Below are 13993 nucleotides of genomic sequence, written 5' to 3' on the forward strand. Positions count from 1 at the left end.
AAAATCTGACTACACTGATTTTTGCAGACACCATGACACATACTCCATAAATAATTGAAAAAAATTTAAATAAGTAGAGAAAGGTCAAGAAAGACGCCTAACATTGACCTCTGTCCTCCACATGTACTTGCCTATATGTGCACCACACGTACATGTACATATGCATGCACACACACATGCACACACATACATACACATGCACGCACACACACACCCATACCACACATATGCATGCACGCGCACACACACACACTCACACACACTTACGAAAGTCCAAAGAAGACCAAATGCTAGCTTAGAGGCACTATGAGATGCTGATCAAATATTAAAGGACCCCTGCATGACACGGCCGCTCAGAAGCTTTCAAATTCTCTTTATTAAAAACCATTTTTTTCCTTTTGTAAAAACAAACACTTTGGGTCAGTTATATAGATCAGAAAAAAAATGATGACAATTTATCTAAGACACTCAAAAATTCTAATATTTTATGAGTTCAAACTTAAAGTAACTAGTAGTTCTGTTTCTCTCAAATACTCACAAAATAATCTCTGGTCCAGTTCAAGTATACTCTTACAGATCACCCCCTCAGACTGTCCAAGAACGGGAAACCTGTGGCTGCAGCTCCTACTAGCAATTCACCCAAGCCCCTGGGAGTGCAACCTGGAAGCCACCAGGCGCTCACCGTGACCATAAGAGAACATGGGCCTTCCACACATCCACTCAGGGTGCAAACAAATCTTTTGTGTAAGGCAGCAACTGCTCATGAACGACCTTGGGGCAAGACATTTTAAAATGACTGGCGAAACACTGAACAGAAATTTTTAAAAAAAGAAATCAGTATTTTCCTGGTCATCTTTACTACTGCACTGCGTGTAACACACGTAGGAATAAAAAGTGCCAGGACCATGCCAATGGAGTTATATAAAAATAAATATATATGTATATATATACACACACACACAAGTATAGAATCACCTGTGACTTTAAACTGAAGTTTGTGACTGAAAGAAGAGACTGCCTTGTCTTTCTCCCTCTGGAGGACCTTCTCCAGAGTGCTCTGAAGAAGGTCAAGTTACAAACAAACGAGGGAGCCATCTCCCTGCCTGAGAACTGGGCCATGTGAATTCCCATAGAAATGCTGCCAGCACAGGAACCAGTGGTGCCGGTGAGGTCTGCCTCACTCTGCTGAAAGATACAGTGTCCAGCCTCTGATAATGTACAGGTCTAGCCTCTGGTGGAGCTGCTAATGGATTTAGGGATGGGGCCAATAGCTGTTCTAGAAGCCATAGGTTTTCTAAGAAATGGGGGAGACTTTGCTGATGACCACAGTGCTGGGCTGCCACCTGTGGAGCCCACCAGGGGAACCTTGGGGACTGAGATACACTATTGAGTCTTAACTCTCTGGATACCACCTTCCTGAAGCCCCAACTCCCCACCACTCCTTTCCAGGCTGGCCTGTCTCTGTCCTCTCTTTGCCTTACTTAACTCCTCTCTCAAAGGTTCCACAAGTTCTCTCCTGGCCAGGAATCATAGGCCTCAAGGTTTACATGTGGTCATTGTAGTGTCTGCGTTCATTTCCTTCTGTGCCTCAGTTTCCTCACTGATAAAATGTTGGTATTGAGTTGAGTTAAATCACTTCTCCACTGCTCTCCCATTTGTGTAGAGCATAGAACAGCAATATAAGAAAGGAAAGACATGATCCCTGTCCAGTCTGTTTGCCTTCACCCGGGAACATAAGCAGGCAACTCACACGGTCAAACCATCCAAATGGAAGACACCTTCAGAGAGGCATGTCTACTTGTGGAGAGAGCACCAGGCTCTCTCTGACCTGGGTCCATTCTGTGGCTCAAGTGGAGCGCATGTCTTCTAGGACCCTTATCCCGAGACCTTCCACTAAGCCCCTTCAGCCCACATGGGAGGGGAGTGCTGACCCCACCGGGAATCAGGGATCTGTTCTTCCTAGCATTTCAACATCCAAATCAGCATAAGCTAGGCCTCCATCCTCACCTAAAAGTCTCCAGAGAACCAGGTGTCTTGGTTTCTCCTTCGACTGGGGATCATTTTCAAATGATTCTAATACAGGGTACTCAAGAGTAGAGGCACCAAGGGTGAAGCAAGGTCAGGTGCTAGTCCCTAGATGCTGACTTAGGCTGATTCATTGCAGAGACCAGCATGCACCCTGGCCCACACCAATTTCCTCCTCTAGCTGTAGGGAGAAGCCATGGTTGACCTCAAATTTAAAGTGAATCTATACCAACATCACCATCCTGAACAGAACAAATCCAGACCCATCCTTAAACCAAGAAGTTTGGATTGGCCCTCCCAGAGCTTCGACAATGTTGAGTTCTTTGTGCCATAAAATTAATATGATTTTACTTTAAGGCATTAGCCTGGTGGTTTTCTAGAATAACTGATGGATGGCTTTCTGAAAATAGGCGCGTTAGGGCCGAGCACACAGCTCAGATGGTAGAGTATTTGCCTCTTTGCTGGAAGCCCTGGGTTTGATTCCAGTACCACAACACCGACAGCCACAGTACCAAAGAGGTAGAGGCTGGAGGATCAGGAGTTCAAGCTTACCCTTCAAGGCAATCCCTGAACTACATGAGAACCAGCCTCAGAACAAAAGCCCGGGGCTTTTTAGGCTAGACATAAAGCTTAGTGGGAGAGCACCTGTTTAGAATGTAGAAGGTCCTGGGTTCAATTCCCAGCACCAGCCAGAGCACCAACCAGAAACTGAAAAAGAAAAGGAGCCTTTTCGAAATGGTGGGATCCCCCTGGAGGAAACTGTAATGTAACTGCTTGTACCTCCACCAACTGATTCATTGGTGACCCCTCTCAAGACGGATGAACCTGACTCAGCCCCCTTGGGACACACAGGACCCAGACTGCAAGACCACCTTGGGTTCACCGAAGTGACTCTGAATCCAGGGCAACTCTCAGACTTTTTCCTTGCGTGGCCCAGCCCCACATGACTGACCTGCCAGAACCAGTCAAAAATTGAAACCCAGTGACAATCCCTGAGAGGTTGGAGTTTATGTAAAGGAAACGAACTTTGGCACAGAAGGGATAGGGGAGAGGAAGAGAGAAAAACAAACTAAAGAAACAGCCCCCAGGAAGGTGGTGAGCCGCGGTGGGCTGGACTCGTCTCTGGGAACAAGCCGAAGCACCGTGTCCTGCCTGGCTTTCCTTCTTCTCTGTCCTCAGTCCTGTCCCCGGGGCCACACTGGCCCTCGTTCAGCAGGCTTCCATTCTCCTTCCAGAGACAGTGGCCGCGGCAATATCAAAGCTTTTTCTTCTCAAAGTGTGGCACAATCCCGCTGTCCTCGGGGCTTGGGCTGCCTGCCCCCTCCATCTCCTTCAGGCCCTCCTCTGCCAGCTGCGACAAGTACTTCTGTGGAGGAGAGAGGGACAATGCAGGCAGAGAGACGTCAGCGGTGGCACGGTGTGTGTGTATGTGTGTGTGTGTGTGTGTGTGTGTGTGTGTGTGTATGCGCGCGCGCGTGGTGTAGCACCCCTTTCCTAACCCTGTGGCAAATGGGGACCACAAATCCCGTGTCTCCAGTGTATCTTAGGGCAGTTGGCCCACATTCTGTTTCCAAACAATGTAAGTATCTTGTGGGGAAAGCAGGAAGGGTAGATACTAACCATAGCAACCACCCCTACCCTTCTTCGTTGCCAAGCACTTGCTAACTACCTGGCTTAAACTCAATCCTCGTGACAATGCTACCTGTTTTCCAGGAGAGCTGCAGAAGGAGGGACGGTGGAGGATGGCAGAAGTCCAGGACTGGCCCACGGGACATCAGAGATTCCCAACAAGCCTGTAGGACATGCTATGGGGGAGGGCCTCGAGCCCCCTGAATGGACTAGAAATAAAATGCCCCCTCTCCAGTGGGGGCCCGCCTCCACAGAGCTAGAAGGACTTATGGCCGATAAGCCAGCTAGGGCTGGCCTGTGTTCCGGATGTCTGGGACCAGCGCTGTGAGAGATGAGGGGAAGGCCTGGCTGTGCTGGAGCAGCAAGAACTACACAGACAGCACTTGACTGGCAGTTATAAAGGTCAGGGCCAGTTCAGGGGTCAAGCGTTCAGTCTCAGCTAATAAAGGTCCTGGGTTCAAACCCACACTCTCTGCAGGCAAGCGGCTGAATGTCCCTAACATCTGTGACATGAGGGTAACCGTGACAACCTCGCCAGCAGTCAGGGAGTGGGGCAGTGTTTGCTATAAGTGGAAAAGTGACACATGCCTCACATAGCTCCCAGCATAATGTCTGGCACACGGTAAATACTCAAGAATGTCAGACTTGCGCATGAGCTGAACCTGCTGTAGGATTGGGGGGGGTCCCTAATCTGCCCCTACCCTTAGTGAGAGCAATGGTGTCTCCCTCACCTTCCACCTGCTGTGAAACTTTAGCTTTTGGGGGTGACTGCAGTCTGACTGGGAGCCAGACCCTAGCAGATGCCTGTGGGCGAGCCTGCTGCTGGAGAGCCCCAGCTTCTCCTCTGCCAGCTTCAAGAATCCTGAGTGGATGAGTACCCTGCGTACAGGTGCGTTCTTTGAGGCTTGCTGCTATCTTCATGCCCAGGAGGCCTACACTGCTGTGCCAGATCACTCCCCACGGGTGCACATAAAGCCGTGACCAGCAATGGCATAGAGAGACTTCTGGAAGCCGCACTGAGGCGCCTTCAACCTGTTCCTGCCTCTCAGGGCATCCCTGACCCCCAACTCAAAACCTCCTGAGGAGTCCTAACTCTCTAAGTTGCCTGACTTGAGTCAGCCGGCACCTGCTGTGTGGGTCTCAGGTCTTCACTTTCCACACATGCGACAAAGGCCTTCTGCCAAGGCCCCTGAGAGAAGCCCTATCTGAGGTGGCTGTGGCAGAGACTCCTGGCTCCCTGACAGATACACGAGGGACCTCGAACTCAGGTTGGACAGCGTGAGGAACTGAGGCAATGCCTATGCCCAGTATATCTAGGGACCACAGGGATGGTGCTGGCCTGCTATGGGAATTGGGAGGCAGCCTGGAGTTAGGCCCTGAACACTGTGCAGACCTCTGCCCTAGAGAAAGGCAGCCTCTGAAGTCTTCCTAACTCACTTAGTGGGAGTAAGCTTGAACTCTGGGGTCTCCTTGGGGGCCATAGAATTCCACCAAGACCAAAGATTCTCACACTGAGGAATTAGACATTCACAGAACTGTTAAAATGAAGATTCTTGGCCTTGGTGTGTGGCTCAGTGGCATTTCTCTAGAACATTCAAAGCCCTGGGTTTGATCTTAAGCACTATAACATTTTAGAAATGGAGATTCCTGGGTCTACACTAGGTGGGTAGACGCAAGCAGATGCACTTTAGAAAGATGCCAGCTAACTCAGTGGAGGCCGCGTTACCCCATGCCCTTCCAGCCTGCGAACGGTCTAAGAATGATGAAGGGTGGTGATATTTTGTTTGTGATCTAACAAAGTTTGCCTGCCTGAAGACCAAAGTGCAGAGCTAAGCCACTAGTTAGCCATAGAGGCCAGGGAGAAGTGGCACACACCTTTAAGGCCAGCACTCAAGAAGCAGAGGCAAACGGATCTCTGTGAGTTCAAGGTCACCCGGGCTACCTGAGTTGTTCCAGTCTAAAAGAGAAACAGAGCCAGGTGGTGGAGGCTCACACCTTTAATCCCAGTATGTGGGAGTCACATGCCTTTAATCCAACACTAGGGAAGTAGAGACGGGAAGGGATGTGACTGGGCCAGGAAGAGACAAGAGTCTGAGGACTTGTAGAGACAGGATCTTGCCCCCTGGGTCTGAGGATTTCATAGAGATAAGAACTTTAGTGGCTGGCTCCTTTAGTTCTCTGATCTTTGCAGCATTTACCCTGATATCTGACTCTGGGTTTTTATTATTAAGATCAATTAGGATTCGAGCAACAATGAGATTTTTGAGTTGATGACTGTCCCCAAATAGCTCTCAGAGCCCAGTGAGCCCAGTCTCAAGTTCCTGCTCTGGTCAAACGAGGCCACCATTCCCTTTCCTCCCCAGGAGAGAGACAGAACAGTGGGTCGGCCATGTTCATAGAACAGCTGCTCCCTAGTGGGAAATCAGGAGGTTTAAACGAACCAGGTACAGCCAGAGAGAGCCTCTTACATGCGGAAAATCAGGAGGTTTAAATGACCCCAGCATAGCCAGAAATAGTCTCTTACATGCGGAAATCAGGAGGTTTAAATGACCTGGGCACAGCCAGAGACAGCCTCTTACTTGTGGGAAGCCAGATGGAGCCATCCCCTGCCCCGAAGATCAACTTAGAGAAGGAAGAAGAAACGAGTGACAAGAACCAAGAGATGCCGTCCAAGGCCCAGTGGCTTTCCACACTGCCTGGAGAGAACCTTACAGCGCTCCTCCGAACTTCAGCAAACCTGAGATTCTTAACTAGATGCTCACATTAAACGTTTCTGCACCTATTGGTTTTGTGGGAGCCTAGGCAGTTTGGATGCTCACCTTACTAGACCTGGATGGAGGTGGGTGGTGCTTGGACTTCCCACAGGGCAGGGAACCCTGATTGCTCTTTGGGCTGACGAGGGAGGGGGACTTGATTGGGGGGGGGGGAGGGAAAGGGGAAGCAGCGGTGGGGAAGAGACAGAAATCGTAAATAAATAAATAAATAAATAAATAAATAAAGAGTGAAACAAAAAAAAAGAATGTTCGTTCTTAAGTTACATGTTACTGCAGCCCCCCAATATGTGACCTAGCACATGTACTCCAAAATTACAGGCAATTCTAGTCCACATTCCTGCTTAAAGACCACTAGATTAGGTCCAGGAAAATCTCAGTGGGTAAGGGTCAGTGTCTCCAAGCCCATGGACCTGAGTTTGAGCCCCAGCACTCAAATGGTGGATGGGGTGCAAGTTGTCCTCTGACTTCCATGTCTCCATTATGGTATTGTGTTCCTACCTTAAGAACTAAATAAGTACATAAATGTAAAAAAATAACACACATGACTTTAAAAAAAACAAACCATTCTAAAAAATTATTCAGATAAGCCATTCTAAAAAATTAACTATGAGAGGAATACCTGGCCTAAAACTGTGGCAATGACACCCCTGGCACTTCTTAGATTGAGCCATGTGATTCAACGCGATATTTATTTTGTATGTGGTATCTATGTGTGCATAGACTCAAGTGTGTGTTTGTATATATGTATATATATGTATATATGTGTGTCTGTATGTGTGTATATATTTGTGTATGTGCACATATGTATATATGTGTGTATGCATATATCTGTGTGTATGTATGTGTGTGCACGTATGCATGTGTATATGTATGTGCGTGTATTGTATATATGTGTGTATTTATATGTATGTGTTATGTATATGTGTGTATATATGTGAGTATATGTATGTATGTGTGTATGTGTGTGCATGTGTATGTGTGTGTAGAGAAGTCAGGTTGATATTAGAGGTCTCTTCCTCTGACACTCTCCACCTTATGTTTTGAGGCAGAGTCTCTCTCACTGAACCTGGAGCTCACCAGTTTGGCTAGACTACCTGGCCAGTGAGCTCCAGAGATCTTCCTGCCTCTGCCTCCCCAGTGCTAGGATTATAGGCATGCATCACCATGCCCAGCTTCTATGTGAGTGCCAAGGAAGGTCCTCGTGTGTCCACGGCAAGCATTTTATTGCCTGATTCATCGTCTACCTCTAAACTCTAGTTCCGATGGTAAAAACGCAGCTGCCTTGAAGCGCTCACCCCTACCCCCACCCCAGCAAATTAAATACCTGTAAAACCCAGCCTGTGCCAGGACTCGATCATGAAAATTACATGCGCTTTAGGTTTAGATATTGCCGTAGCTCTCACACTATCCACCTCAGTTCAAGCTTCCCTGGTGCACCTGCCAGGGAGCCGGGAGCCTCCGCCACAGTCATCTCAGATGAGGTGTCTGCTGGGGGCCTTGGCAGAATGCCAAACAGTAGCATGCTCATTGACTTTAAGATACTTTTGAAAACCCATTACCATCTCTGAAAAGTGCATCTGACAATCGAGAGAGTCTCCCTGCTCAGTTCGCTGCACTGTTTTTCTAATTGGTGTTAAACTGGTATAGCAGGCTGAGGATGTGGCACAGGTGTGGAGCATGTGATTGATAATCTGAACGTCCAACCCCATGACAAAGAACAAACACGAAAACTGGTATGTACTAGTAAAGGCGTCTTAGCGTGGATGAAATGTGGGGTTCAGTACCTGCTGTAGAAGACATTTGGATACAGGCATCGCTTAGTTGCTGCCTGTACCCCAGGTCTCCTAACTCAGCCAGGACCTACAAGGCCTGAATCTGTATTCGTTGCTGCTGTGTTCACAGAGCCTAGACCAGTTCTGCATGTAGGCGCTGCCTGTGTCAGGCATTTGTTGTGCTAGCTGAACATGTAATGGGGCAGAACTGGTTTTCATTCCAGTCACAGAGGTTATGTGCATGGAGGAGGAGGAAAGGAAGCCCCCAGGCCGGGCTGAGAGGGCTGGCTGCACCGTGTGTCGGGAGAATACCAGCAGAACTCAACTTAGGCTCCATCACGCTAAGGGTGGAAGGTGTTTAAAAGGCCTCTAGGGTGCAGGAAATAAGTAAGCAGAGTTGCTGCTCTGAGTGCCCTTAGGATGAAGCCTGTCTGTGGGACAGCCTGTGGAGTCAGCCATTCTCCACACGGTGGGAGGAGGTAGAGGCAAGTGAGGCCTCAGACTCCTAGGTGCTGGCTTGCGCGTGGAGGCTGGGAAGTCGCACAGGGTGGACAGCAAGGAGAGCGAGCGGTTACCTGTAAGTTCCTGTAGTGGACAGTACTGCGACAGTGGCTCACTTTGGCGGCCTCCTCGCTCGTGTAGAACAGGCCGCACAGCTTGCAATAAAAGCCAGTCCTGGGAACCACGAACTCCACTCCTGGGGAAGGGTGGGGAATGGACAGGCAGCGTTAAGAAGCGCATTTGCTGGTGACTTTGGCAGTTACCAGCTCCTCCAAGCTTCACCTCATCGGCCACATTTACAACACAGCTATGGAGAGAAAGTGCCTACCCCATTCACACAGGTCCTTGTGAACATCGGGAGCAGGCTGCTAGCCGGTGGAGGGCACCCAGCAATGACTGCCCAGCGCCCTGCCTTGTAGGTCTGAGTCCGTGGGCCTGCCTCTGAAGAGAAGGGGAGGAAGGCCGCTTTGCTGCTCTAAGGATTTCAGGTTCTGCTTGGTTCCCCTCTCTGCATTTGGGACCCAAATTCTCTGTATCATGAGGTTTGTTTTCGGATCATTTTTACCAAAGAAAAATGAAATTAAATTAAAGAGGAAAATTTACCCACTCTCTGTAATGCAAACATGTGTCCCTTATGATCTGTGGTGGACCAGGCTGGCCTCAGGCTCACAGAGATGCACCTGCACTGGCCTCCTGAGCACTGGGAGCTAAGTCTAGGTACTCAGGACCTACATGCTGGATGCGAGCCTTCCCTGTGTGAGCAGAACACAGCGGCCGAGGGAGCGGTGCTGCTCCCATTCCCTCTGCTGGGACAATCTGGGGAACCGGACTGGAAGGAGGAGAGGATACGGCAGCTTTCAGAGGGAGGAGGAGGAGGAGGTACCCATTCCTCAGCGCCCTGCGCCTCCTAACCACAGCCTGGCCCTTGTCTTCCTCCACTTGGTGCTCAGCACACAGGGGATCCTAAACTTGTAAATATAACTCTCCTTTACATCTCGATAGTAATAATAATGATGATGATGATTAGTAATAATGATAAATTTATTGTTGGGATGCGGTGGCTCTGAGGGAGGGCAGAAGTGAAGAAGCCCGGGGGGACTGCGTGCAGCCTGCCAGCCCAAAGCTCCACACTGCAGCTTGGAACCTGGCTGCCTCTCTGCCATGCAGCTGTCTGCCTGCTGTCTCAGAGCCCTCAGCACTCAGCCACAATCCCCAGAAGTGAGAGGTGTCACTCAGTCTAGCTGTCCCACGGGCCTGAATGTCCTCTCCTTCACCCTCTACTCTCGCCCTCTGTGCAGAGGATGGACACGTGGCCCTACTTGGTCGGTGGGGGAGCCAGCTCCCGGCTGCTGCTGGGGAACAGGCATCGAGCAAGGCCCACCACCTTTGCCCTGTTGTTACAAAACGGGTATTGCTTGCCGCTGCTCCTCAGAAGCCTCAGAGACATAAAATCCAAGAGAAAAGCTGCTAAGAAAGAACTCTGGCCAGAGCCCTGCCTTCTGTCCTGTCCTATATCCTACAGGTATCAGGGTATGCCTGGGCTGTACCAGGAACACAAACCTGGAGATTATAGTGTAAACCGGGCCTTGAATTCCTTGTCCCTTTCCTGGGGTCCCCAGGAGAAGTCTAACCACCTCAAGGGAATCCACAGAAGCTGAGGCAGGAGCCAAATTGTGCAACCGTGGCTCCTTTCAACCAGAGTGTTACATCTACCATCTGTGGGGCTATATGCAACATTTTACTGTAGCCAAGTCTCAGTGGGACAGTGACAGTGGAAGGAAATGGCATGTAGATCAGACAGGCCCCGCACTCTCGCATAAGCTGTGACCCCCACAGAGGCGTTGGTGGACTTCTCTGGAGTGAGTTTCTCATCTGTAAACTAGGCGGCACAATGCTACACATGATGTTGTGAGGAAACACCTGCCACCTTGCCTGGTGCTCAGGGAACGCCACTTTAGGCACACAGAAAGCAAGCATCTGAGCATTGGGCTCCACCCACTCTCCAGCCTTTCCCAAGGCTGCCCCGAGAACCATGTCTATGGTTTGGCAGTAACTTTCTTCCCAGGCCCTGCCCAGTGGAGTGGGTCCAAGCCAGTAATCAAAAGACAGCGTTAGGAAAAGATGAGTGGAGACAGGAGGATCCTCAGATGACAGTACAACCCAGGGCTTGTGAGGGCACCACAATGCCGGCCACCACTCCCTTAGGAAGCCCAAATGCAGGGACCAGAGAATAGCAGTACCAAGAAACCCTGCCATAGCCATGGTGGGATCAGGAGCCACCGAGCGCTCCATTTCTTAGGGCTTGATTAAGTGCTGTCATTAAAGCCGCATTTGCCTCCTAATAATAGCTCCTGGCATGGATAATTATGACTCTGCCATCCTAGTAAAGCCCATGTGGAGAGACAGGAAGCTTACCTTCTGCCAGAGATGCTACTTGGTTATAGTAAGAGCAGGCAGGCCTTGGCAGGCTCCCACTGGCTAGAGTAACCAAGTGCTGGCCTGAATCACGAACTCCCTCTCCAGCAGTGAACACCCCAGTCCCTGATAAGACTGACCTCTCCATTCTCCCAGTGGGGTGCCCTGTCCTTGGCATTTCACCCCTGTGATCTCCACAGGGACCGGAATGTTGTCTCTCATGTTTCTAGAAATCTCTCTGCTGTAGTGACCAGTCCTGGAGTGTACAGGGTTTGCAGCCCTATCGAGAAGAAGCACTGTGGGCCTAATGAATCCCAAAACCCTTCAGCCCTTCCTAAACTTCTGTGACTAGAAGGCACTAAGACTCTCCATTCATTTCCTCCTCCAAAATGAATCTACATGGAGGCTTCACTTACTAGGTTCATAGAGACAAAGAACTCAAAGCAAAGAGGTTAGATAAGCTGCTATTTGTCTCCCAGCCATCAAGTGGCAGAGATGGGATTTGAACCCAGGAATAAGAGGTCTGTGCTCTTCAACACAGAAATGGCCTTTTCTTTATTACGTCTGAACAATGTGGCCAGGGAACAGACATCCCAAGCTCCTGAACTCAATGTGTACTCTTGAGAAAGGCTCTTTGGTCTCTTCACCTGTCAAACACAGAACACAGCAGCATCCCTTCCTAGAGGGTGTGGGAGTGTGGAGACCAATGAGCTATTGGCTTTCTAAGTGAATGAAGATGATCGTACCAGTTCATGCTGGAAACAACTTCAGTGCCCATCACCAGGTAGACAAACATCCAAATCCATAAAGCAGCACAGGTGCATATGGATGTCAAAACAGATAAGCCACACTGTCTAAACATATGCCCTTCATTGTATGCCAATTACACTCTAACACAGCACTTCATAAAAACAAAATCAGATACCATTTTCCTCCTAACAGGTTGTCAAAGATTAAAAACTGATATCTGGGTTTGGCAAAGAGGTAGGGAATGGGAATTCTCCCTGGAGGTGACACTGAAAGCTGTTATCCTCTTTTTGGAGTGCAATTTAGTAGCAATTATAGCATTTTTAATGCAAATATATACAGCCCCACAACGCACCCATGCTTGGCTAGCATCCCGCCTCACAGAGACGCTGGCAACTGCACAAAGGGAACCAGACCAGAACATATGGCCAGCAGCAGAGGGCAGAGGCCAAGAACACACCACTAGAGTCTGAGTCCTAACCCGGCCCCTCCCGCTCAGGAGCCTCATGACTGCATCTCAGTTTCTGACATGTAAAGTAGGAATTCGCGGTATCACCTGCTTCATCCACGCTTGGAGTGTGTTCAGTACTGCATGTGAAGCACTGAAGACACTGAGTGGTGGCTTAGCTGTTACCATGCGACCATAATGGAAAACCAAACAAACAGGAGACTCTGAAGCGCCCACCAGTAAGGGATCAGCAACGGAGGGCGCGTATTTTAGGAAGGAGTATTCACAGTGGTTCAAAAGAGTGTGCTCTCTGCGTACTGACGCGAAGAGCTCCCTAAGACCGGCTGCTCAGAGCATGGAGGGTACGGGAGAAAGTCATCGAACATGGCAGCATCCTCTGAGGCTGGGGAGGGATGATTGAGACCACCAGGATTGATTCTATGGGGGCTTTGTTTTATTTAATTTGTTATATTAAGCTTTTACACTTTCGACGGTGAGAAGCAGTAATGAAAAGACATGTACACGGAAGCAGGATTCACTCTTAATGTTTGCTGTGTCCCTTGCTTCTGAGTTCATGCCTGGGACTTGTTACACTCTCAGTTCCCTCAGGGTGCAAGGCATGGTCCCACGTGATCCTGTAAGTTGCCGAATGGATAAATCCGTGGACAAGCTGAAGCTCCTAACTGGCAGGTTCTGCAACATCGGAGTCCACAGTTAAAGTGCCCGAGAGCATTGTGATTCATTCTAAGGCCCGTCTTTCATTTTTAGAAATATTTGTGTTGGGAGGGCTAGGGAGATGGACCAGTGGTAAGAGAGCTTGCGAGAGGACCTGAATGTTAATCCCTGGTGTTCATGTAAAAATTGTGAAACCTCAGAGTTCGAGACAGAGCGGCAGATCCCAAGCCTTGGCTGAACAGCCCAAAGCTACAGGTGAGGTGAGCTCCTGTCTCAAGGGAACAAGAAGGGGAGAATTAGAAGAGGGTTCTTCTGATCTCTTCCTATGGACTCCATATCACATACATGGGTACATACGTGTATGCACGCACACACACATGCACACACGCACAACACACTATGCACACATAAGTTTTGTTTTGTGAGATACTACATAGCAAGTTCTTTAAGAACAAGATTTGTCATTTTTCCAAACTAATTCTATAAGAATGGCATATTAGAGTAAGGAAATAGAAGACGAGGAATAAAGACGCGTGGAAGGAAAAGTCAAGCTCCACACTGGGGTGTCTTCCCTGGGTGCCCACATGGTTATCACTTTCTAGTACGTCCTTGGGTCACATTCCTAAGAGATACTTCCCCAAACATCCCCTCTGATAAGCTGCTCTTCCTTAATCCCTTTCAGAGCTAATGCAGAGATCACAGACATCAATCCAGGAGATTGTTACTAGTGTGTGCCACCGCCATTCTCACTGGTGTGCGCCACCACCATTCTCACTGGTGTGTGCCACCACCATGTTAACCGGTGTGCACCACAACTTCAGTCTACTATGTGGGCTCAGGGAAGCAGATCTTTCAAGGAGAAAAGTTGTGTGGCATTCTGGGACAATATAGAACAAGGATACACAGGAGAATGACAGCAAAGGGGGTCCATTTTAGCTGAGATAGTGGGGCTTCTGTTTCCTGCCTAAACAAGGCCTGGGCTTCCCTGCTGGGGAAACTGGCCTTTC

The 13993-nt window shown here is 49.2% G+C and overlaps 1 protein-coding gene across 2 annotated transcripts in view; it reads right to left on the reverse strand.

Annotated features, from left to right (window-relative positions):
• Positions 1-407: 407 nt before the first annotated feature.
• The window catches only part of Rbm20 (RNA binding motif protein 20), a 170985-nt gene continuing 157399 nt past the window's right edge, over positions 408-13993 (reverse strand). For both annotated transcript variants that reach the window (XM_050147461.1, XM_050147453.1), the window contains exons 13-14: positions 8776-8897; positions 408-3391 (exon numbers count right to left, since the gene is read on the reverse strand). In XM_050147461.1, the coding sequence (XP_050003418.1) occupies positions 3281-3391; positions 8776-8897 (233 nt within the window). In that variant the 3' untranslated portion in view covers positions 408-3280. The remainder of the gene's footprint in view (positions 3392-8775; positions 8898-13993) is intronic.

The sequence above is a fragment of the Alexandromys fortis genome, unplaced genomic scaffold (assembly GCF_014885135.2).
Source record: "Alexandromys fortis isolate MF-2015 unplaced genomic scaffold, M_Fortis_MF-2015_v1.1 scaffold_16, whole genome shotgun sequence".
NCBI lineage: Eukaryota > Metazoa > Chordata > Mammalia > Rodentia > Cricetidae > Alexandromys > Alexandromys fortis.